At 40.8% G+C, this 25,858-nt stretch overlaps 1 protein-coding gene across 1 annotated transcript; it reads right to left on the bottom strand.

Moving 5' to 3' along the window:
* Nucleotides 1–25,437, bottom strand: plxdc1 (plexin domain containing 1; the record flags this gene model as incomplete). The annotated part of the gene is made up of 4 exons (XM_084434583.1): nucleotides 1–1,445; nucleotides 1,564–1,703; nucleotides 25,024–25,059; nucleotides 25,299–25,437. The coding sequence occupies 4 exons, from the start codon at nucleotides 25,435–25,437 to the stop codon at nucleotides 1,323–1,325; spliced, it is 438 nt and encodes a 145-aa protein (XP_084290709.1). The 3' UTR covers nucleotides 1–1,322.
* Between the last annotated feature and the right edge of the window lie 421 nt (nucleotides 25,438–25,858).

The raw sequence follows: 25,858 nt of genomic DNA, 5'->3' as shown, positions 1-25,858 counted from the left end.
TAAAGAAATAGTTTTTTAAGGACTACAACAAACAGCTGGTAGAGACTACACGACATTCCTCCAGGGTTAGTGACATCACCAACCCTAAAATTTACATAAACCACGCCCCCGGGAACACCCAGTCCATGTTGAGAAGAGGAAGAGTTGTTGTAGTCAAGCACATTTGTGAGTCAGCTCAAACTGTAGCAAATGAAAAAATGCTTAACCATCATTCATGAATATTGTTTGCTCATATTCACGAACCGCCTTATGGGAAGGGATTAAAAGGGGTTCACATTCTTAAAGTAAGTCAGAAAAAAACACATACCATGTACTGTATCTTATTAAAAGAAATATAAAGAAATATACACTCGACCAGGGTCATACTGTAGTTACTTCAATTTAGGTTACATATATGCATACCTATTTATAATACTATTGACAATGGCTGCAGGTGTCACTCTTTACCATCTTAGTGCTGCAGATCTGATTACATTTCTGAACAGATGAGCAAGCAAGTTAATCAAAAGAAAACATCAATTTTTTTCCCCCCAAAACATCCTTTTTATTGTTTTATAATAAGCATACTGTATGTTCAAAATGCAACAATGCAATGGTATTTAATGCACTGAAAATCAATTAGATAAACCTAGATAAATCTAATGTCTGACCATTTGTTCAGCAGGAAACATGTTTTACTTTACATCTTCACTGATAGCTTTGGCAGACAGCAAAATTAATTTGATTAAGTTAATTTGAGTTGAAAGTTAATTTGCGCATTCCATAAATATTTTTAATGTGCAAATTGATTTCCTGTTTTATGACTGAATGGCAGGGAAAAACTCAAAAAAGTGTGTGGTAAGACATATCACTAATAGTAGAATAAGCTATTTCAGTTAAAGTGTTGTCAAGTTGATGTGGCTAACTGAGTATTTTGCATATTTGTATTCACTGAACACAACTAATTATAAATCACAAAATATATATTTTAAAATAATAATAAAAAAAATCTATAAAGAAATGCTGTATTGTACATTAACTTTCAATAATTTTAACACACATCCCATTCTCACGGAGTGAAGTTAGCAGATTTGCTGGTCACAATCTCATCTTCTTTACAATTACTACTTCTTAGAACAAATAAACCTTATTTTACCATAAACAAACAGCATAAAAGATGCTGCAGGGTGGCTGCCAACTGTAGGGAGACAGAGAAAAGCTCACAAAACATTAATGACAGTCTCAAGTGATCTCTTAACAATGACAGCTTCTCATTGTACCTTTGTCTTGTTCTTAAAATCACAAAAAAAAAAAAAAAAAATCTTTCTTTAGTTCATGCCTTCTCAGCATTGCTCCGCCTCAATGAAGCCCTCTTTCTCATAACCCCCAAGATCAACCTCAGCATAGCTGGAATGGCATCCTTGATTCCGAAACTTCATGGAGGGCCAATAGTTATTGGTGCGACGCTGTGAATAAGAGACAACACAACAGCATAACAAAAATCAATTTTATTTAATTTTAAATGATGAGTTGATCTAGAGAGAAAAGTAAAAGCGATGGATGGATGGATGGATTTGTGCTTACCTGCATGAGGTAAATAGGAGGAGCAACAGTTGGATGTGTGTTAATGTAGTAGACAGCCAAGAGGGTCAAGAACACCAGTAGAACCAGAGCTGCAACTACACCTGCAATGATAGCTGTGTGTTCTGGTGCCTCTTCCTCACCTGAAAGTTTAAAAGAAAGTGAAGCAATGATAAACAGGAACACAAAGTGGTTATTTTCAGTTCGAAAAATACAAAAAAAAATTTATTCAAAAACGTAGATGTGCAAAAGTTTAAATGAACACAGAGAGCACATAAGACAGATGGATGATTCATATATATGGTGAACCACAAGCAAAATCATGAAGTCTATATCAGTGCAGCACCAAGCAGCATTTTAATCTGACGCAGAGGCTGCATTCAAATTGAACTTATAAAAACAGCTGCAAACAGTATACCTTAATAGTGCACTAAGAAAGTTTTTTTGTTATTATTTTAATGGTCTTGGGCTTTATACTGACACCAGACAACAATATTTTGTTTATTAATCGCTACTTGTTTTTCTTCTTTTCATTGTTTTTCTTCATCTCATACTTAAATATAATGGACATTAGATTTTTCAGGTTTTATCACTGTTGCTGGCTTCTGCTGGTGAAATGCAACAGCCTCCATTGTGAGCAAAAAAAAAAAATGCATTTTTGGCAGCAAACACTTAAGATGGGTTTAGTGCACACAGGGATGAAAAAGTACCCCATGTGTAAAATGAAATACTCTGCTGTATCTTTAATGTTGTGGGCCTAACTTTCTGCCACAGGTCCTGGACATCATGGATTCGGTCAAATACCAACAGATAAAAAATCAAAACCTGACAACCTCTGCTAGAAGTCTTATAATGGGCCATGTTTGGATCTTCCAACAGGACAGTGATCCAAAAACAAACATCAAACTCAAAACAAAAATGGATCACTGAGCACAAAACCAAGCATCTGCAATGGCCATCCTAGTCCCCAGACCTGAACCCTATAGAAAATGAGTGGGCTGAAGTGAAGAGAAGAAGTGCCAACATGGATCTGGGAATCTGAAGGATCTGGAGAGATTCTGTATGGAGGAATAATCTCTGATCTCTTGTCAGGTGTCCTCCAAACTCAGGCATTATAGGAGAAGACCCAGAGCTGTTATCTTCGAAAAAGGAGGTTGCAAAAAGTATTTAATAAAAGGGGGCAAAAAAGTGTTCCCAACGTGTTTTGGAGAAAAACATTTATTTCATATTGTGATTTCCCCCCAAATTTCAATTATTTTACTTCAATGAAAGGTTAGATTTTTGCTATTTTTAATAAAATATCAAAAGGATTAACAATGCAGATTTATTTTTTACAGCCATCTTTGATCATATTTACCAAGGGGGCAAATAATTCTGACCAGCACTGTATATTATGTAAATATAATTATTTATCATTTTATTAATTTATTTTAGAAGTTATTATTATAGTAACTACATGGACCATGAAAAAAGAATGCTTTAAAATAAAGTGTTACCTAATTTTGTTATGTGACATTCTTATTATTATTTAGCTTTAATTTATTTTTATTTCAGTTTAGTGATTATAATACTCCAACTTTAACTTGTTAGGTAGTTGCCAAGGCAACATTTCTAACTTTTTTAAGTTTTTTAAGTTTTCATCTAAAATTTGTTTTTTTGTTGTTTCAGCTTTATTTCAATTAACAGTATTTTTTTTTTTTTTTTAATTAGCTTTAGTTAACAATAATAACACAGGTTTACTGGGGAGTAAAGCAGGTTCCCTTTCAGTCAGTCAAGTTTGATGTACATCGGACATCGGATTGACCGACAGAATTGGGCATTGCTTTAAGAGACCAATCTACTTCGAGTGTAACAAAACGAGCCAATGCACATTGGCATGCAATAATTGCATCAGCTGCTCTGCCTCGCAGCGTGAGCATATAATGAGCAGAGGTGCGTCGCATATTTGCTTTTCGCTTTGGAGCCAAGCGGTTGTACTGATCCTGCTCTGCAATCTTATCTGGGAGTATTTAATCTTCAAAAAAAAGAAAACGAGTCTGCTTCTTCAGGAGAACGCCTCTTCAAAGCTGGTGTTGCATAACAGCGAAGACCTCGCTGGCCGCGATCTCACAGAGAGCTGACAAAACAGCTATTTTAAGAGCTCTCCAGAACGTTGCGCCTTCAAAGAGTATGCTGATTAAATCATACCCTGTGTGCTCAGCACCAAAAAGAGCAGTTTCCTGAAAGAGCATACACGGTTTGATACTTCGTCTTTTTCAAGATGTCATTCAAACCATGCGTTTCTGGATGAGGTCATTTCCTATCCTCATTTGACCTCCACGATCACTGGTCCTCTATCGCATTGCAAAAATGCTGAGACTGCGTTCATGGGCGGTTCATATTCATGGTTCATCGGCATGTTGTTCGTGTAACCTTTCTCATAAAGGCTTGAGCGCTCAGCGTGCCATGTGCCATCGAGTTTGATGGCCACGTTCACGGTCTCACATGCCTGTTAGCTTCTGGATGGGATTGCTGGTCCTTCTCATGAGGGACCTAGCATTTCATTCAGGGCTCTAGGGGAGGATCAGATGTCGATCGTGTTGAAGATTTTATTATTTAAAAAATAAGCAATTTAACTATAGATGTGTACACTATTATATCCTTTCTGAAGTGTCTTTGAATTGACTTAGAAAACTGAGACCAGAATGTGTTGTTGCAGCAGAGAATTCTATTTCAGTAATGTCACATGGTACAAAACTATTTCTCAAAATACCTATAGAATGTATTACCCTCATGTATTACCATCTTTGGGACAAGGATTCAGGTATATACTGTATGTAGGAAGCTGGACGCAGAATGGGAGCGTCTTTCTGCAGAGGGGCGTTCAGACTTTGCTTGTGAAATAAAGTCTAATATTTCTGGCATCTAAGATCTTTGAGAAGTCATTTCCTCGATTGGTACCCCAACATTGGCACTACGACAATCACTGCATTGGAGAGAGGGCCGTTACGCTCTGGAAGTGAAGATGATGCTGAGCTTCCCACTATAATGGTGTGTGCTCATGCTGAATCAGATTCAGACTTGACAGCCATGCCATGCTAGGCTACTCTGGGGGCACAGTGCGATGCATAATCGCCTTGCCCTGCCCCCGTGCCCTTTTCCCTGGATGTGTGTGAAAAACTTTGGCAGTATGGAAGCATATTGGCGCCAATGTGGCAATCCAAACATGCCTAAATCTGCAGAAAAAGTTTTTCCTCTCTCACTACCCTCAGTGACGGGGTGGCTGTGCTACTGCAGACCGCCTCTTCCCTGCATGTGATGGCCACCCTGCAAGTCGGTGGCAAGCCAAAACACTCATAATGCACGAGGGTAGTTCTACCAGAAAGACTCGGGAGAATAAATACTGTAACAATTATACATTTATTAACAGCCCAGCAAGCAATATTATGATATAAAGTTCTTTGGAGGAGGCCCCGTCCGTAGCTCGCAATCTGAGGGTCCGGACTCTGCATTTCCTGCCTGAAGACAAAGGCGGGGCGCAGCCGACCCCCTGTGAGGTATGGGAAGGGACCATCCTGGTGGTGGTGGGGAGGATGGAGGGGAAGGCCTCGGCCAGACGATGTCCACCATGGTGGACCAGAAGTGCCCCCTGGCTAAACCTTGCAGAGGTGCAAGACATCGCCAAAGTTCGCTTTCTCGATGCTCCCATCTCACGAGGTGGCCTTTTTGGCAACACTGTTGGAGACTGTGTCCAGCGGTTCTCCGCAGGTCAGAAGCAGGCTGAGATAACCAAGAGCTTGCCCCGATGTGCTACCAGAGTCACTCGAGGGCTGCTCCTCAGTCTGTTCATCACCATGGGTGTCAGTCCCCTGCGAAAAAACAAACAAACTCTGCCACAGCCAGCTCTACTGTGACGTCAAGCCATTTTTTCGAATGCGTCCGTCCCCGAGATTGGTTGCAGCGATTGACCATAAAGACGCATACTTTCATGTCTCTATCCTCCCGTGGCAGGCCGTTCTGTGCTTTGCGTTCGAGGGTCGAGCATATAAGTACAAAGTCTTCGGGTCAACTGGAAAAAGAGCAAACTCTTGTGCAGAGTTTCTATTTTCTCGGTATGGAGCTGGACTCGGTCCACCAGACTCACAGAGGAATGTGTCCGGTCAGTGTTGAACTGCTTGGATACACTCAAGAGCAGAATGCAGTTGACAGAAAATCCTTGGGTAAGCACGACCTGATCGTCAGGTTCTTGAGGGATCCGCCTCGCCCACCTCTGGTGCTGACGGCACTGCATAGACCTCCCTTTGAGCCATTGCAGGCAGCCAACTTAAAAATCCTGTCTATGAAAATAGTTATCCTGCTTGCTTTTGCCTCCATCAAGAGGGTAGGGAACCTGCACGCATTTTCTGTCGACGAATCGTGCCTGGAATGCGGGCTGGCCGACTCTCACGTCATCTTGAGACCCAGCCTGGATGTGTGCCCAAGGTTCCTACCACTCCCTTCCGGGACCAGGTGGTGAACCTGCAAGTGCTGCCTTCGGAGGAGGCAGACTCAGCCCTAGCTTTTCTCTGTCATTCTCTTTTCTCTGCTCATTATATGCTCGCGCTGCGAGGCAGAGCAGCTAATGCAATCATCGCATTTTTGTGAATTTTTGCATTTTTTTATCACTCGTTTTGTTACACTCGAAGTAGATTGGTCTCTTAAAGCGATCCCCAATTTTGTCGGTCAGTCCGACGTACATCTCCATTCGTTACATACGTAACCGAGACCTTATGCAACATACCCCGGTAAGCAGGATGGATGGAAAAGCCAACTCGTTCATCCGATTATGGCTGGGATTGCCGCAATGCCTGTCTGAAACTGGTCTCTTCGGAAGAAACATGCTCCAGATGCCCTTACAGTCAATCACCATGGGTTACAAACAGGAGAAATCTAGGCTTGTGATGGAGATGAAGGAGTCCACTGATCAGTCAGTGAGGAATGCCGAAGTCCAGATCCACACTGGCCGTAAATGGAAAGCCCATGCTGAGGTTGACCAGGCAATAAGCAGGCTGCAGCAAAAAGAGATAATCGGCAGAGTTCAAGCAGGAAGGGCAGGCCTTGGCCGTGGAGAAGTCCCAAAATTCTGGTCAAAGGCCAGCAGAAATGAGAGGAATGAGCTGGTCGTTGCCAAGGTAACAAACATGGAGAATGAGCGTCAAAAGGTCAAGGCTGTAGCTGAGGGATGCCAGGGGAATGGACAACATGTGGTTGCCAGAAACATCAGCTTGGCAGACCAATGGAAGATCCCTCAGGCAAGGCTTCGTTTTTTGATTAGGACAACGTGCGACATTCTTCCCTGTCCACAGAACCTGCACTTGTGGCTTAGCAAGGAGGAATGCTGCTTTCTTTGTAACACCCTGGGTGCAAACCTCCAAGATATCTTGTCAGTCTGCAAGATGATACTCTCCTAAGGTTGCTACAGATGGCAGCTTGACCAGGTCTTGAAAAGGCTGGCAGAGATCCTGGAGGGACAGAGGCAGGAAGCAAGCAGATGGCACTCCACACATTCAAAAAGGTGGAGGGGGTATAAGCGCCACTCCGGGAGTACCACTGCAGGACTGCAGTATGAAAGTCGACCTTGGCAGGAAGCTCCAGTTTCCCACCGAGATCACCAACACAAGACTGCGTCCAGATATTGTGATGTGGTCCAGCAGCTCCAAAGCGGTACTCCTTGTTGAGTTAACCATTCCGTGGGAGGCAGGGTTGGAGGCTGCATGGGAGAGGAAGAGGCTGAAATACGCAGATCTTGCAGCTGAGTGCACAAACGCTGGATGAAGAACCACCATGTACCCGGTAGAGGTGGGATGCCGCGGCTTTGTGGGGACATCAGCTCTCCACTTCATGAGAGATCTGGGAGTGTCTGAAGTAAGCCTTTGAAAGGCCCTCAAAGATCTGGCTGAGGAAGCAGAGAAGAGTAGCTTTTGGCTCTGGCTAAAGAGGAAGGATATGTGTTGGGGCACCACCTAGTACAGAGGCATACTGCAGAGGGTGACAGGGAGACCTGTCACTGCCTCACCATCAGGAGGCGTTCCGGGTTTAAAGGGATGAAACGTCAATGAGCGATGGTACCCGGCTGATGACCCTGCAGCCAAGTAGAAGACACCAATGCCTTGGCAGGTAAAGATCTACCTGTGTAATGTTTGATAGTTGCATATTATAACATAACATAAAGCAATATTTTTTTACTCAAATTGATTTATTTTTATTGTATTCTCTTTATTGTATTGTACATCGTAGATATGCATTCAAAAGGTTTTATATATACAATATCTAATAATATCAATCTATCTATCTATCTATCTATCGATATCTATATAATGTATTTCTATAATAAAATGCATATGTTTCATTGTTCACAGTAATAAAGAACCAATTAATGAAAGATTAAAAAAAGAGCAAAACCGCCCAGTAGGGGGCAGTATGTTCTAAGAATGTAAATCGTGATTCTTTTGAAACAAAAGAAGAAAGAAGCAGTAGAAGTAGTTAATCAACCGAGAGTTCATGGTATATGTGACGTTAAGTAAATCTTGCTTTCTGGAACCCCGCCCCTGGTGTGTTTGTGTGTTCGATGGAGGCATTTTGTGGCGTGGAGACTGTGAATCATTGCAGATGTCACCCTCATGTCTTATCTTTCCTTCAAGGACCACTTTGAACATCTTATTTTTCCACTCACATTTACTCTGTTTAGACCATTTTTTCCACTCAATTTAAGCCAAAAAAATAAATAAAAAATAATAATTATAATAATAATAGCCAGTGGCGTCAGCACCAGGACTCGAACTGAGGTATGTGGTGTGAAAGTCTCACTGCTTTCCACTAAGCCACAGAGAGATGTTGAACCCAATAGTCTGACGCTCTTTTTAGATTGAATCAAAAGAGTTTATAAAAAAAAAGGGAAAAGGGCACAAAAATCCCTTTCTTCAAGGCAACCACAAAAACAGAAGAATATCCTGACCAAAAAGAATCTAAAAACAAGGAACAAAGAGAAACAAATCTCCAAAAAAAAAACTCAGGAAAAAAGGCTCCTAAAACAGCAAAAATAAACTCAGGGAAACAATTAAAATGACACAAAAGAAACTTCTTGGAGCAAGACCAGACTCTTAGGAACTGGCTTAGGAACATCAATAACCAAGCGAAGATACAGAGAAACAGACCAGCTTAAATACACAGCACAGAACAAGGCACATGTGAAAACAATAGCACTGATTATCAAAGGCACAATATTAGACATGAGCGTTCTATGGGGGGGACATGCCTGTAGCAGAGGGGCGAAGGATGTTGTGAGCATATTCCACCCACACAATGAAGGAAGACCAAGAGGATGGGTTGTTAGCCACCATACACCTCAGGGTAGTCTCAAGATCTTGGTTAAGCCTCTTCATTTGCCCATTGGACTCCGGGACAAACCTTGAAGATAGACTCACCATAGAACCCAGAGATTGACAAAATGCCTGCCAGAATCAGGAGGAAAATTGGGTCCCTCAGTCAGAGATAATGTCTTGTAGGATGCCGAAGACTCGAAAGACATGGTTTATAACCTCTTTTGCAGTGGGTAGTTTAGGCAAGGGAATAAATCGGGCAGCCTTGGAGAATCTATCAACTATGACTATGATAGTGATGTTGCCCTGTAATAGCGGAAGTCCAGTGATAAAATCCATGGAAAGATGAAACCAAGGTCTATGTGGTATGGAAAGAGGGTGCAAAAGCCCCTGGGGTGAACGGTGAGAGACTTTACCTTGGTTGCACGTGGGACAGGCATTTACAAATGATGTGACATCCTCCTTGATAGCTGGCCACCAAAAGCGTCTCTGGAGGAACTCAAGGGTGTGAGAAGTGCCAGGATGACAAGGGAGGCGCGAGGAGTGCCCCCACTGGAGGATCTAGGAGCGGACGGCTTTCAGAACAAACAGACAGTTGGCTGGCCCTCCTCTTGGGTCAGGTTCTTGGGCTTGGGATTGTCTTACAGTACTTTCCAGCTCCCACCTGATATGAGCTATAATCTTGGAACTGGGGATAGGTGGTGTAATAGAATCTTCTTGAGGAGTGTTTACATATATTTGGGACAATACATCAGGCTTTAGGTTCTTAGAGCCTGGGCGGTAGGATAAGATGAACTGAAATCGGTTGAAGAATAAGGACCAACATTCCAGGCAGGGGTTGAATCACTTAGCTTGCTGAATGTATTCCAGGTTTTTGTGGTCTGCACTTGGAATGGGTGTTTGGCCTCCTCAAGCCAATGCCTTCAAGCACTAGCTTTACTTCCAGTAACTCTAGATCCCCTACATGATAATTCCTCTCAGTTGTTGTAAGGCAGTGGGAAAGGAATGCACAAGGGCACAGCTTGTTGTACTACGTCCGAGGCATCAACCTCAACGATGGGAAGGGAATATCTGGGTTTGGGAGAATAAGAATAGGTGCAGAGGTAAAACGTCTTTTCAGTTTGTTCAAGAACTACTCTGCTTCAGTTCCCCAGCAAAAGCTGTGTTCCCCTTAGTGAGGGAAGATAAAGGAGCCGCTACAGTACTAAAGTTCAGGATGAATTAGCGAAAAAATGTGCAAAGCTGAGGAAACGTTGTACTTCCTTTACTGACGAAGGGGAGGGCCAATTCACAACTGCTTGCACCTTTTGAGGGTCCATTTGTATTTTGGGTCACATGAAACTCACATTTCTCAGGTCTGACATAAAGATGGTTGTCAAGAAGGCATTTGAGAACCTTGCTGGCGTGTTTCACATGCTCTTGGAGGGAACTCGGGAAAATGAAGATGTCATCCAAGTAGACGAACACAAATTGGTTGAGCATAGCTCTGAGAACATTAACCCTCTGGGGTTGACAAACGGGCCGGCGCGTTTTGCTGGATTTTTTTCACATAGCAGCAAAATAGACTTAAAATACTCTGTCATTTATGGTCATACAAGACTTAAGAAATATGAAAAAATAAACTGTACAATGTCTACTTTATTATGTGTCCACTTACAATCGAAACAAAACATTATGCTTTTGTAAAATAAACAAAATAAACAGGGTATGCTTTCTGCATCTCCGTCTCCATGAACTTTTTTTCTGGAGCACGTCTCTAAACTTAAACAAAACTCAGTGAATACTAGTCACACAGGCAAGAGCAATTTATCTTTATAATCATTTAAGTGTCTGCTATTAAATTATCTAATTTATACAATTTATGTAATCTGTATGAAAAGAGAGAGATGTCAGTCGTTCTCATGGCGCACACTATTCAATGGCAAATGATCTGAGGCAATCCATGCAAACCTGTCAACATCAAGTTTAATCAGATTAATGTACTTTACATCGTTTTGTGACGCTGTGAGGAATAATAATAGCATAATAGTAATAATAATCCTGGAAGAATTTACCTCAGAAGTGCTGGTTTCAGTTTTATTTCGAGGAGCAACAGACCCAGCTGAGGATTGTGAATAGTAAGTTCTTTTTTCTTAAGTGCTTTGTTCTAATCATGATATAGTGTATGTAAACTGCAAAAAGACTTAAATATGAAACTTTAAATATGAACCGTGTGTCTATGTGTGAATGAATGACACAGGTGCCTGCTGTTGTTTACTACAGGCACTTCCAACATGCTATTTTCACATAAACATAAACACATCTACTAGTTTAGCTTTGCCCAAATTATATTGCTATACTGAGATGAGTAAAAATCGATTGAAATATGTTTAAATAAAATGTCTTTGTATAAGCAACATATTAAACTGCAAATTAACATTTATATGCCCTATATAATATATCATAAAAACGATATGTTGCAATCAATCAATCAACATTTATTTGTTAAGCACATTTACAGTTACAGACGAAATATGAATCTTTAGAGAAGATTTCGTTGATTAGTTCTGGATAGATTATAAAGTTTTTACTATAAAATAGACTACCGCCACACCAAATAAGCTTCTGTTCGCCAATTTCTGCTCATATGTTAAATATATAGCATGTGATGTTTTCTCAAAAATAAAGACAAGATGGCCACTGCCGAGCCAGTGTCTCCGGACAAGATGGCCGCCGCCGAGCCGGACAAGATGGCCGCCACCCAGCCTGTGTCTCCGGACAAGATGGCCGCCACCGAGCCTGCACTTCACGTCAGTCCTGCAGAGCCTGCACTTCACGTCAGTCCTGCCGAGCCTGCGCATCACGTAATGCCTGCCGAGCTAGAGACTGTACACGTAATGCCCGCCGAGCCAGAGACTGTATACGTAATGCCCGCCGAGTCAGAGACTGTGGACGTCATGCCCGCTGAGCCTTCACCGCTGGTCCCGTCCAGCCCTGAGCTTTTACCGCTGGTCCCGTCCAGCCCAGAGTCTGTTTCGCCTCTTACAACCTCAGAGCCTGAATTCCCACCCAGCCTCCCTCTCCCACCTCCTCCCATATGCCTCCTCTCTACCTTTCCTCCTCCACTGCCTGTCAGCCCCTCTGCTCCTCTATCCACCTTTGAGGAGGTGGAGTCGCCATGGGTCTGCCTTCCACCAACTCCACCAGGGTCTGTGGATCCCCGGTCTCCGCCTCCGACCTCCTCTACTTGGACTCTGCTTCAGCCTGCCAGTACATTACCTCCACCGTGGCTCCTACCTCCCTCACCTCCTCCGTGGCCCATCAGCCCACCAGCTCCGCTAGGCTCACTCGTCCCCCCCGGTTCTGCCTTGGTCATTCCTCGCCCTGCCCTCGCCTCGAGACTTCTTTCCTCTGGCTTCGCCTCGTCCATCCATCCCTCTAGCTCTGTTGGGCTCCTCACTCCCTCCGTCTTCACCTTGGCACCCTCAGCATCGCCCTGTCTCGTCGGCTCTACGGGAGACAGAGGAGAGCATCGCCCTGCCTCTCCTCCGTCAGTCGGCCTCCTGGAGTCGTCAGCCCTGCCTCCACCATGGCTCCTCCCTCCATTGGCTCCACCCTGGTCTCCTCAACCACCTGCCTCGCCTCCGTCAGTCGGCCCCCTAGAGTCGTCAGTCCTGCCTCCCCCAAGGCTCCTCCCTCCATCGGCTGCGCCCTGGCCGCCTGCACAGCCTGATCCGCCCTGGCCGCCTGCACAGCCTGATCCGCCCTGGCCGCCTGCACTGCCTGCTCCACCCTGGCCGCCTGCACAGCCTGCTCCGCCCTGGCCACCTGCTCCGTCTGCTCCGCCTTGTCATGCTTGTTCAGTTAGTCTTTGTCTGTAGTTGTCGTCGTATACTCGTGTTTTGAGTGTTTACCCTGCCTGTCTGTACCTTTGGAAGTATATCTGTGATTAAACTCTTACATTGGAGCCTTCAGCCTTACGTCTTCGTCTGCCTGCACTCACAACCCGTGACAGGGAGGGGATAAATATTCCAAAACTTTATGAAAATACAGTATGAGAATTAACTGCACAATTATTAGAAATATTTACCCTGGATATTATACAATTAGCATGCATACAAAATTTGTGGAAAAAGAAAACATTTTCAAGATGTTTTCAACTCTAACTTTGAACCAATTCTGTAGAATGGCTCATATAGCCTATTTGAACAAGATTTGTTTCCAGGTATGACTGTGTACTACAAGTGAAACATTGTAGTTAAACCAATTCATAATCCCCAATCAGAGGTGTAAAATACTTGAGTAATTTTACTTGATTACTGTACTTAAGTATTATTTTTGGGGATTTTTACTTTACTTGAGTACAATTAAAAATCAGTACTTTTACTTTTACTTAATTACATTTTTTAAGAAAAAAAAGTACTTTTTACTCCTTACAATTCTATTTATAGTCAAAAAGTACTTATTTTTTGGAGATCACTTCATTCTATTTTCCCTTGCTATTACCAAACCAATTGAATTGTGCTGATGCTGTTTAATTTAAATGTCATTTATTCTGCCAATGAGATTCGGTTTCACATTTCACCAAATTGGTCAGACATGTTCATTGGTCATTTGGAAGTGACATCATGTCGCATCTATTACCACAACGCACAGCACCTTGACCTGGAAATGAGAGAAATTATAACAGTCAATCACAGGGGGTCAATCCAGGGGGGCACTGTTTCATATTTTATTGAAGCCTCCCCGGACGCCACCATTGATTAGCGGACCATCACCTGCTGTTAGCATCCCATTGACTCCCATTCATTTTGGCGTCACTTTGACAGCGAATAACTTTACATCTGAGGCGTTTAAAGACTCCATTTGTCCACTATTTATTTCTAAAGAAACAAGAAAATGTATAAAAGGCTCCATTACCTTGTATCTTATGTTATGGCCCCGTAGAAGCAGTTTTTGTAAAAATAGGCTAACGATTGCGTCATAACCACGCGACTCTCTGTCGCACAGTAGAGAGATTACCGTATGGACAGGAGGAGAAGCTCGCGGGCAATCGGGGGGACGTGGAGGCAAAATGACAAAATAATTAATCAGAATACTTAGCAAAAGTTTCTCCTGCTCCTAGCTCTTGGACAGCTCCTACTCACACTCTCCGTCTCTGCGAGTTTCGGAAGGGAATGATTCAGATTTCTCTCGGCACAGCTACTAGAAGACAGACGGGTTGCTCACGTCACATCTACGTCGTCAAGCTCAGTTTGAGTCTGCGCAGTACGCTCGACCCCCAGGAAGTGAGTGCTTCTAATTGACTTTACTTGTCTCCGTTGAATCCAATGGGGTTGCTGTGTCCAGTTTATATACTGTCTATGGGTCAATCCAGCAGCCTAAAAGCGTACCACCCCCGGGGGCCGCCATTGGCTAACGAGCCATCACCTGCTGTTAGCATTCCATTGACTCCCATTCATTTTGGCATCACTTTGACAGCGAATAACTTTACATCTGAGACGTTTAAAGACTCCATTTGTCCATTATTTATTTCTAAAGAAACACGAAAATGTATAAAAGGCTCCATTACCTTGTATCTTACATTATGGCCCCTTAGAAGCAGTTTTTGTAAAAATAGGCTAACAATTGCATCATAACCACGCGACTCTCTGGAAATTACCGTATAGACAGGAGGAGAAGCTCACAGTCAATTGGGGGGACGTGGAGGCATAAAGTCAAGGGAGAAGCCCATAGAGAGTCATAAAGTTGCTCCTGCTCCTAGCTCATGGACAGCTCCTACTCACACTCTCTGTTTTCTGCAAGTTAGATTTCTCTTGGCACAGCTACTAGAAGACTTACAACGGTCAGACAGGTTGCTCACGTCACATCTACGCCATCAAGCTCAGTTTGAGTCTGCGCAGTACGCTCAGCCATCAGGAAGTGAGTGCTTCTAATTTGCTTCACTTTTCTCTGTTGAAATCTATGGGGTCGCTGTGTCCATTTCTTATACTGTCTATGGTCAATCAGTGGAAGAAAATGGAGGAAGAACGTGATTCAGCTGCGAACACAGTCCAAAATCAGCCACAGGATCAAGAGTACCCGTGGCCGTACCTTAGCGAATTCTTTTCTTTTAGTGGTAAAAGCATGTTTAGTGGATTGTTTAAAAAATGTTGCATACTGGCATTAGATAGTAGTCTTATAGTTTGATAAATAAATACAATTAAATACAAACAGTTCTAAAGCAGGATAAAACCTTGTATGTGGTTCATTCACTTCATGATTTTAGAGATTAAAAGCTTAAACAAGAATCTCTAGTTTACATTATTGCTGTTACTTTTACTTCTTTAATACTCAAGTACAATTTTAATGTGGTACTTTTTTACTTTTACTCGAGTACGATTCTGGCCAGATACTTTTACTTTTAATTGAGTAAAATTTTCCCTCAGTACTTGTACTTTCACTTGAGTAACATTTTTGAGTACTTTTTACACCTCTGTCCCCAATACTGAAATTACAGTACAAATTTAGAACTGAAACAAATGTAGGCTTCTATTATTGCAGCAAATTTAAGCAAAGTAGGTAAAAAGTAGCTAAACGTTAACATTGTGTGCCCAGTTTTTCTATGGGCTAATTTAGAAAGGCTATGCATGTCAAGGTTATGTGTCTTATACTTCGTGTTATTTTAATTTGTAAGTAGGACTAGATTTTGGTACTGAAACATAACAGTGAAATAAATTAAACTAAATTATCGTAAAATTAAAACATTGTCAGGACTTGCTAACCGATGTTAGTCGGCAGCATTTTTGTTTAGTATTAATTAATATTTAAATAAGCGTAGGCTACAGTGGGTTGTTATGATTAGCATAATTTTCTTTAATAAATAATGAAAACATTTCAACATAAAACATTGCAATAGAAAAATGTCACATCAATGAGGCTTTGCATAAGCATAAGACGTTAAGCTCATACTCATTAAACAGAATTCAGGTGATAGCTGTATGGTCAATGCTTCAACTTGTGAATCACGGTGGTTCAAGCGCTCTGAGTTCGAATCTCAACTCTACTATCCTCATAATTTTGTTTATAGTTTAATAGGATATTTGTCAAAAAAAAAAATTCTGAAATGTTCATTTATTGATTCGAAACACTTTTCGGAGCTTTGTTATTCATTGTCTGTTATTTTTATTAATAGGCATTTAGACGATAACACTGAAGCTTATAGGCCTACAGCATGTCATACACAGAATGTATTGGGTCATTGGAGACATGTTTGTGTATGGGGATCCTAAGAATTATTAGGCCATGGATGTTGGCTGACAGCATTTATGTTTTACCGTTCTTGATGCTTAAATAGGTAACATATTATTAAAGTCAAGCGTTTTGTTTAATAATGATGGTACATTACAACATAAATTTGCTACATTCCAGTAGAGCCTCTGTTGCGCTCCACGACGACAAAACCCGAAGGTGCTTTTGAAGGAGATTATCGGCTGATCGCACCAGAAAATTAAGGTGATGAAGCTTGTCTTTAATCTGCTAAATTATTGTTTTGTGAATCATTCACAAAATTGAGATGACTGACAGTGATACCCAGCCATAGCAAACAGATTTTCAAAACAGATCCATACATTGAACAAATCAGAAAAAAGACTGACTTTGTTGACTTCTACAAAAAATAACAGACTAACTAAATGGTATTGCTTTCAATATAAAAACCAATGAAAATGTAGAAGAACACTAAAATTAATTCAGTTTAAAACCCCATCACACATATCAAGGTTTAAATAAAGAGTCGGGACAGTTATTTATTTAAAACAAGTCGAGTTTAGCGTTTCCATGTGCGATGCAAAATGAGAAATACAGAATCTTATTCTTGCGAAATTACAGCTTTGCTGTGTACAATTAAAAATTGTACAAAGCAACATAAATTAATATTGGACGTTTTTCTTTGCCTCTCTCTCTCGAGGACGTGCTGGATCTCTTTTTAGCAAGTTTCATTTGTCTCCCTCACTGCGCGCAATCTCTATTCTCTATTGAAATAAGGGGCCCTATTTTAACGATCTGAAACGCAAGTATCAAGTGCGAAACACATGTAACTTTGTGGGTGGGTCTTGGGCGCTGTTGCTATTATACTGGCGGGATAAATTACTCTTGCGCCCGACGCAAATCTAAAATGGGTTGGTCTGAAGTAGCTTCATTATTCATAGGTGTGGTTTGGGCGTAACGTGAAATAAACCATTCCCTTTAAGAGCAGGCGCGCTTGTTCCATGGCGGCTTGCTATTATATATATTCCTTGTAATAATGTATGATTTGCAAAAATGAAAACTGCTGCTTCTGTGTAGATGAGATAATCAAAGTGTATGCGCGTTGTGCACACGCTACATTGATTATGGCCAAGCATGCACCCTTAAAATAGCATATGAATAACATGCGCAACGCGCCAGAATTGGCGGAATTGTTTTTTAAACCTGCAAAATAGCACCAGGGAACGTTAACGCCGGAACACGCCTCCTCTTTTCGCTGAACCGCCCCCCCGGGAGCGCAAGTTCATTCCCTAATTTACCGACGTGCGTCTGTGGAGGGAACAATCCGCTGTGCGCGGGTGCAAAATAGGACTGATACATGCGTCGGTGTACAAAGTAAATTGCACTGGGTGCAAGATAGGGCCCTTTCTGTATAGGGAACCCCATTAAGTTTTTTGTTGTTGTTGTTTTTAACAGAACTGCTTTTAAATTTACAATTGAAATTATTATACAAATGTAAATATTAATAATATTTATAAATATTTTAAATAATATATAAAAAAAAAAAAAAAAAAACTATATGGTGTGACAGTTTTAGAACTAGACAAATTTCTTTGCATTAATAATAATAAAAAAAAAAACAGTTGCACAAGTTTGTTTGGGATTTGAACCCGTGTCATCTAAATCATTGAAACCTAAGTTCTACCACTAGAACACAAATTTACTAGAAAGCCCAGAAGAAGGAGAGAGAAGCGGTCTTCATTCGTCTCATTCCTCAACAGAATGGTAAAAATAATCAGCGTCATTGCACCTAATTTATTTTCACTGACTGCAATAGGCCTATGATGGTCTTTTGGTGTATTTTTTTGTTTGTTTATTATTGCACTGCTCCCCGAGGAATAGGCTTCTATTGCCCACCAACGTCTACACAATATGAAACACAGGCTATATTGTTGTAGTCTCTATTTTTAACTTTTGATTCTATTTTTCTCTTCTAAAAGTTTGTTCTATTCGGTTTAAAATTTACTATTACATATTTAATTTTTGCTTTTGTTAAATTTAACCAATTATTTTGCAGCCTAATAAGCATAGGCTATTTTATTATTATTATTATTTTTGTTCTAAAAGTTTGTTTTATCTATTTTGTTTTGTTTGTTTATTTTTATATTTAATCAGTCTCATTCTTGTTGAAATAATGAAAAAAGTTTTTTTTTTTTTTTTTACAATATGTTGTGTGTGTATTTTTTTTTTTAAATAAACAGAGCCTACAAATTCACTGTTCGTTAAAATAATACGTATGTATGTTTCGTTTGTTTAAACAACATTCACCAAATTGTCATTTTTTATTTAATAATAAAATTAGCCTATTACTATAACATGCAGTTTAAACTCCACCAAATATTAGGTTGTTTCATTATATTACAGCAAATGTCAATAGCTCTTTTTTTATTTTTCATGTTTGTTGTAGGCTTATTACCATAGTTGTAGTAATTTACCATAAATTACCATAGTTGTAGTATTTCATCCTTACTGTTAATTGACATTAGCCCCACTTACATTTCAAAATGCAGCAATTGCAACTGTTTTGCAAAATGTCCCTTTGCGCCACCTGGCGGTCGCTCCGTGAACGACTTTGAAATGCGACTGGTTTATTTTTGCCGCAGTGACTTTGCTGTGGCAGCTAGCGCAGCGGTAATAGGCATTCTGGTTGACTACCTACTGTATATATATATATTTCTTTTGTCCTCGAATTCTTTCTTGTGGTACCCTCTCAGTGACATACCTGACTGAAAAGCTCATTATGCGGCTCATTATGCAGGTTATGATCTTCTCAGGTGTGAATCACAGCATTATTCATGATCATTCACGCCCCCACGCATATTGCCTTTCTACTCAAAAAGTGTCTTACAAAATTTAAATCAATGTATTGTTTTATGTGAATGAGTATGCAGGATGATTTTATTTGACTTGTGGACACATATTTAGTATGTGTTTTGTGGCCGTTTTTCAAAAACTTTATTTTTTTGTTTTTTCAATATCCATGCATAAACATTATTCTCTCAATATTGCAAACATGTACATACATATTGCTCACATATTATGGTAGCCCTGTTAGTGCTGAATAGAGTGTAATTACACCTTTGCCATTAATATGTTTATAAGCAACTGAAAAAAGCACAAATGTCAGGGCATGTCAAAACATCTCAAGGACCCCAAAACACCTTAGACCCCTAAGGTTTAATGAGGGCTTGAAAGACTGCAGGAGCATTAGTGAGACCGAAAGGCATAACTAAGTGTTATAACGTGTAACGTGTTGAAGGCAGTCTTCCATTCATCTCCTTGTCTGATGCGCACAAGATGGTAGGCATTGCGCAAATCGAGCTTAGTGCAAGGAGGCTTTTTGCAGAATTTCGAAGGCAGTGGCTGTTGTAGAAAAAACTGATATTTTACTTTTTTTTTCATTAACTTTCTTAGACATTGTGTGGTTTTAAGCATTCGTTTCTCTTCTGGAATTTATGTATGTTTGTGCACCTGGCGTAAGCAAGACACACACAGTAAGACAATTGGTTAAGAACCTTTAACTCTTTAGGTATGGAAGATAATTTAGCCAAGGGGGGTTAGAGGGGTCATTCTATTCTAAATCAGCTAGATGTGGCCATGCTGGGTGAGTGTAAAACTACAGAGGAAAGACCTTGAAGAAGGAGTATAAGAAGGGAATTTCCTGGGCTGGGTGTCAGGTCTTGCTCACGTCACGGGGTAGCTGCTGTGATTTTGTGACTAAGCCTCTTGCAAGAGAATAAATATCTTTTAAAATACAATTTGATTCTTGGTGTCTCTTATGCAGTGATGATGATTGTTTAATTATTGTTTTTGCCACAACAGTGGCCATTAGCAGCAAGGGATAGCGGTTTCCAACTGTGATCTTATTAAGGCCCCTGTGATCAATACATGGCCGAAGTCCGCCTTCCTTTTTTCCAACGAAGAAGAATCCAGCTCTAGCCGGGGAAGTGGATGGGCGGATAAGCCCTGCCGCAAGGGCTTCGTCGATGTACTTGTCCATAACAGTTTGTACGGGGGAAGACAAAGAGAATATACAACCTCTGGGAGGACAGGTTCCAGGAAGTAGCTCAATGGCGCAGTCATAGGGTCTCTGACGCGAAAGTCTTACTTTCCACCACTGAGCCACTGGAAGGTGTTGAACACAATTGGTAAGGAAGTAAGGAGGTAAGGAAGTGGCCTTCCTTTTGCTGAACACGGCCTTGAAGTGGTGGTACTGAGTAGGGACTTGAGACAAATCTATGGGTTCCTGGGACTCGAGAACAGGATCAGGGGAGTTCTGGGCCAAGCATGTGGTCTGACAGGTGGAACCCCAACTGAGAACTGCGCCAGTGGACCAGTCTAAGTGCGGATTATGCTGGAGGAGCCAGGGGGGACCGAGGATAGCAGGGAACTCTGAAGAATGTATTAGGTGAAAGCACATTCTCTTCTGGTACTGGTTAGTGAAGAGACAAAGAAGAGATGTGAGGTGGGTTACTTTCCCAGGAGCTAACAGTCTTCCATCCAAGGCTGTCTCTTTAAGGGGGGCAGGAAGGGGATTAACCCCCTGGGGTCGGCAATCACGCCGGCGTGATCTGCTCACTTTATTTCTTATCAGTGCAAAAGAGACTCAATTTTGATCTTACATACAAGTGTTATACATCATTCGATCCTGTTAAGTGTCCATTATTTTTGTGTATACTCACATTAAAGGCCTTATTTCAGAAACTTTCATTTTTTGTTATTTCAATAACCATGCATAAACATTATTCTCTCCAAAATACAAACATGTACATACATGTTGCTCACATATTATGGTAGCCCTGTTTGTGCTAAATAGAGTGTAATTACACCTTTGCCATTGATATGTTTATAAGCAACTGAAAAAAGCACAAATGTCAGGGCATGTCAAAACATCTCAAGGACCCCAAAAACACCTCAGACCCCAGAGGGTTAAAAGGGATCTGGAGACTTTTGGCCAGGGAAATTTCCATGAAATTCCCGGCTGCACCGGAATTAAGCAAGGCCTGGAGTTGGCGTTTTTTGTCTCCCCAAGTGAGTGTGATAGGAAGGAACAACCCAGAGTTGGAAGGTGAAGCAGTGCGAGGTTCAGTCAAATGGAGAGAGCATTCAAGAATCCAGAAGGGGTATAGAGGCAGCACATGTGAGTGTTTAGCCATCAAAGACTCTGTCTCTGACTCAGCTGTCTTGTGGCGTTGGACTGTGGACTCATGCTGAGCAACTGTGGCCAAGAGTTCTTGAGAATTAGGCGTCTCTAGGTTCATTGTGGTGGCTTGGTTATTCTTCGGGACTCAAACTCGGGTCTCTGACGCAAAAATCTTACTTTCCACCACTGAGCCACCGGAAGGTGTTGAACACAATTGTCAGACGCTCTCTTTACGTTGAATCAAAATAGTTTATTTTAAAAAGGAAAAGGGCACACAAATCCCTTTCTTCAAGGCAACCACAAAACAGAAGAATATCCTGACCAAAAAAGGATACAAAAATCCCAAAGGAGAAACAACAATTAGTGATGTGACATTTGAACCAAGGCGTCGGAGCTTGTGTCGAGAAAAAATGGGTGTGCCAGATGAAGCCGCGATTCGAGGCTTGTGTTGTTAACGTGAAAATCACATGACTAATGACAAATGAGGCCTCGGTTTGTGTGGATACGTCATCGGTTCGGTCTGAGTGTCGCTTCCGGATTTCGAAAGGGGGTTCGAAACTCGCGCCACCTTGTGGGTGTTGTCAGGAGTAGTAGAAGCAGTTGTAGTAGTGTCAGAGAGTTAGAGAACTCCCATTGTCGTTATTGTGTCATATATGTGTTAGGGCTGTATATTATTACATTATATCAGGTTAGAATAGTTATAGTATATTGTTATTATTAATTATAGTAGGCCTAGCTATATTATAGTCTTGTTATATTAGTTAGCTAAGATTATTTGGATTGCTTTGGATTTTTGGATCTGGACTGGACTGCTTTTTGATTTGGATTGCCCTTTTTGATTTGTTTGCTTTTTGTGACCTCTTCCATTTTCCTGGTAATGGAGCCAGCAAGAAAGAGGAAACCCTCCCCTGTCTGGGCTCAACATAAGCATCAGTGTCCTCATTTATACCAGCTGGCACTGGCATTTTTATGTTCCCCTGCATCCTCTGTGGCTGGAGAGGTTTTGTCCAAGAAGAGGAATTGTCTAAACCCCAACACACTTGAAAAAATTCCCCAGTCCCATAAGCACAACACTGTACTAAAACTAGTAACAGTTCACTGCACAAAACCCCCCAGAAACAATTTTTTACTTTCCCACCCCAGACTATTCTGTTGCAGTTTACTTTATTACACTCCCTCCACCATAAGCACTGCACTCAACACAGTGTCACTTTTGCTGTTCATACTGTCACTATCCAAATAATTTATGAATAATTAATTAATTGTGTGTGTGACAGACAGACAGAGAAAGATAAATCTTTTATTTTATACCCAGGCAATGGACAAATGTCTGCTCAGGTCACTGGTTCAAAATTAATTAATTTGTCTGCTATTTCTTTGCACAGTAGCTAGGTGTCACTAGTGAGCAATGCTGAATGAAGCTTTGAGTAATGAACCTTTGCAGGGACGGACTGGGGCTAAAAAACAGCCCTGGACTTTCTCCCAAATAGGCCCATCATCCGGCCATTCGCCTCTAGCCGTGTGGGACAGACACTAGCCAGGATGTCCTGATACTATGCCACAATACTGTAGCCTATCAGACAAGGTATTCACAGCAAGTAACATCTCAAAACCAATAATCATTATTGGGGTTGTGTTTATTAATGAAGCCTCAGCCTTCAAATAAAAGCAAAAAATGTATAATGCCATAAAAAACAAATAACGAAATGTCACTGGCTACAGAAACCCCAAATTACACAAACTTGTAATTATAAAACATATAGTTAGGCTACTATATACCAGGGGTCCCCAACCTTTTTGTGTGCGAATGGCTACCTCAAGGGATAAAATAATCTAGAAGGAATTTTTATTTGTTATACTCCAATATTTATTATACATAACATGGTGAAGCTTTTTTACTTTTCACCATCATATGGGAAATAATAAAATATCTTGATATTCTGGTTCAGACTTAAAAGCGTTTAAAAAAAATTCTGAAAATGTATTGATTTTTTTGTTGATTTTCTATAAACCTGTTGTACGTGTTATCCAAAACAGTAGCCCAAACATTTAGTATAAATATAAATGAAAATAAATAAATAAATAAAAATAAACTGCCATAACTTCTAAACAAAAACATTACTGCATTACATTTAATACATTTATACATGACTGTATTAATATAATAGCATTTTTAATATGAATACAGGCACATTTCTGCCAAAAAAGTTTGTTTTACTAAAGTTAATTCATAGGTTTTGGTGTGAAATGTCTTCTAGCTGGTTTGTTCTCGGAACAATGTTTCGCCTGTTTTTTTTTTTTTTTTGCGTCAATATGTTGAGAATATCAGCGCCGTTTCATCTGGCTTTTTACAAGCTTAAATCACATAGTCATTTGTGGTTTATAATAGAGATAGAGAATTCTGCGCTTACCGGTAATTGAAATGCTTCTCAGTGGATCGCGCAGCTCTGTGTAATAATGTTCGCGTGATCGAGATCAGCCCGCACAGCTGCTTTGTCCGCGATCGCTGTTTTTTGGGCCGAGCTGATAATGCGCTGCTCAGATCAAATAAGTTTTGTTCCGCTTTTTGAGCGTTTGCCATTTGATGTTTCTCATACGCAACGCAAATGACAGCGTACAATCAAAGAGAGTTGGGTAATTTTGTAGAGGCAAAAGTTCAAATTGAAACGTTTAGTTGAAAAGGTCGCAAAATTATGCCATATATTCGAAGTCTGGAACCCCGACGGCAAGTTAGGGCTATTTATAGAATGTGTTTAGCGGGCAACTCACAGGCCATGTTGGAGACCACTGCTATTCAAATATAATGTAAGCAAATTTAAAAGTGCAGCCTTATAAAACTAACTTTCTGTCAGTGGCTATAGGCCGACTCTTCTACCTCAGTTGTTGTTTTTTACACGTAATAAGTGATCATATTAGTGCCCCTGCTGTTGGCTGTTAATAGGCCTACTGCTTTATAAGACTTTTTTTTTTTTTTTGTGCCGACGGCCCTCGGTTGGACGGCCGTTCTGGACTTTTCCAGAACGCACAGATTGTCAATCCGTCCCTGAACCTTTGGGTGAAGCAATGGGCTGCGAGGTCTCAGTGGTTCAGGAGGCCTCATTTTGCCATCACTAATAACAATCTCTACAACACAAACTCAGGAAAACAGCAAAAAACAGCAAAAAATAAACTAAACTGTTCTTAAAACAGCAAAAATAAACTCAGGGAAACAATCCAGAAGGCACAAAAGAAACTTCTTGGAGCAGGAGCAAGAGCAGACTTACAGCAGTAACTGGCTTAGGAACATCAATAACCAAGGGAAGATACAGAGAAACAGACCGGCTTAATATACAGCACAGAACAAGGCACATGTGAAAACAATAGCACTGATCACAAAAGGCACAATATTAGACATGAGAGTTATATAGGGACCTCTAGTGGTCAAACTAAAACATTACAAAGCAAAAACTCTGACAAGTGGGCTAAGAAAAGTATATCTAATTCAAGATTGGATTGGACTGTGGTCCACAGCAGAGTCAGCTGAGCTGTGAATTATCAGTCACTATTATAATATAAATATACAAGAAATAAACAAAAAAATATGTTGGGGTGCAGACTCAATGCAAACTATGATCATGCCAAACTCTTTCCACTTGATTTCAGACTCCAAAAAGTGCTGAAATTTTCTTATTATGAATGATTAACAGCCAAGAAACACAAAGCCATTAACTGACTCACCATTGCCATGATGGTGAAAGAGAAGTTTGGTGTCATCTGTGGAGGAAAGAGACTGTCGTTGCACAGAGCGATGCAAGCACAAGACCATGAAGGACAACAAAATAGTATTTAAGCTCTGCATGCAAAATGCACAAAAACAATGACATACATTACTATTCTAGCTGTAAGACCCTAAAGATCATGCAAATGAATCCTTAGTCATCAGAAAAATGTGGCAGTTATGAGTGTGATGGGTTATGTATCATGGTTCTTATGTATGTCTTGGACATACTCGCCTTCAGTCACAGGACTGGCGGGTAGAGCTGCAGGAGAAGGAGTCATCGATGGCAGTGAAGAACTAAAAGGGCTGATTGAACTCTCTGGGCTTCCCTGTGCATATTCGTCACATGTGTCTTTTGCCTTAGATAAAAACATACCAACTCATATTATTATTTTTTAAATTCAGGTACATGTGAACTAAAAAAAACAAAACAGCATTTACTTTGTTAATGGCATATGCACTCTCATGATCCTAACATTGCTCATGTAGCCACCATATTTGCCACATGAAGTAAATAATTAAGTATTGTAACTTATTATTAGGGGTGTGACAAGATCTCATGCCACGAGATCTCGCGAGACTAAAATGTGCCGAGATTTCTCGTCAGATGAAAAGCTGTCTCGCTATTTCGCCATGGCGGAAATTGATGGTGAAATTAGCATAGAATTTTTCCATAGCTACATTTACATTACATTATGGTGCCCACTGTCGTTTTGCTGTTTTTATCAAAATAAAACCATTGTAATCTATTGTAAATGTCTGCTCTGCTCATCCAGTACGAGTTGCAGTCGCACA

Source organism: Rutilus rutilus (genome assembly GCF_951802725.1).
Source record: "Rutilus rutilus genome assembly, chromosome: 16".
Lineage (NCBI taxonomy): Eukaryota > Metazoa > Chordata > Actinopteri > Cypriniformes > Leuciscidae > Rutilus > Rutilus rutilus.
Note: the sequence above shows the minus strand (reverse complement) of the source record. Positions and strands in the feature narration are given on the sequence as shown.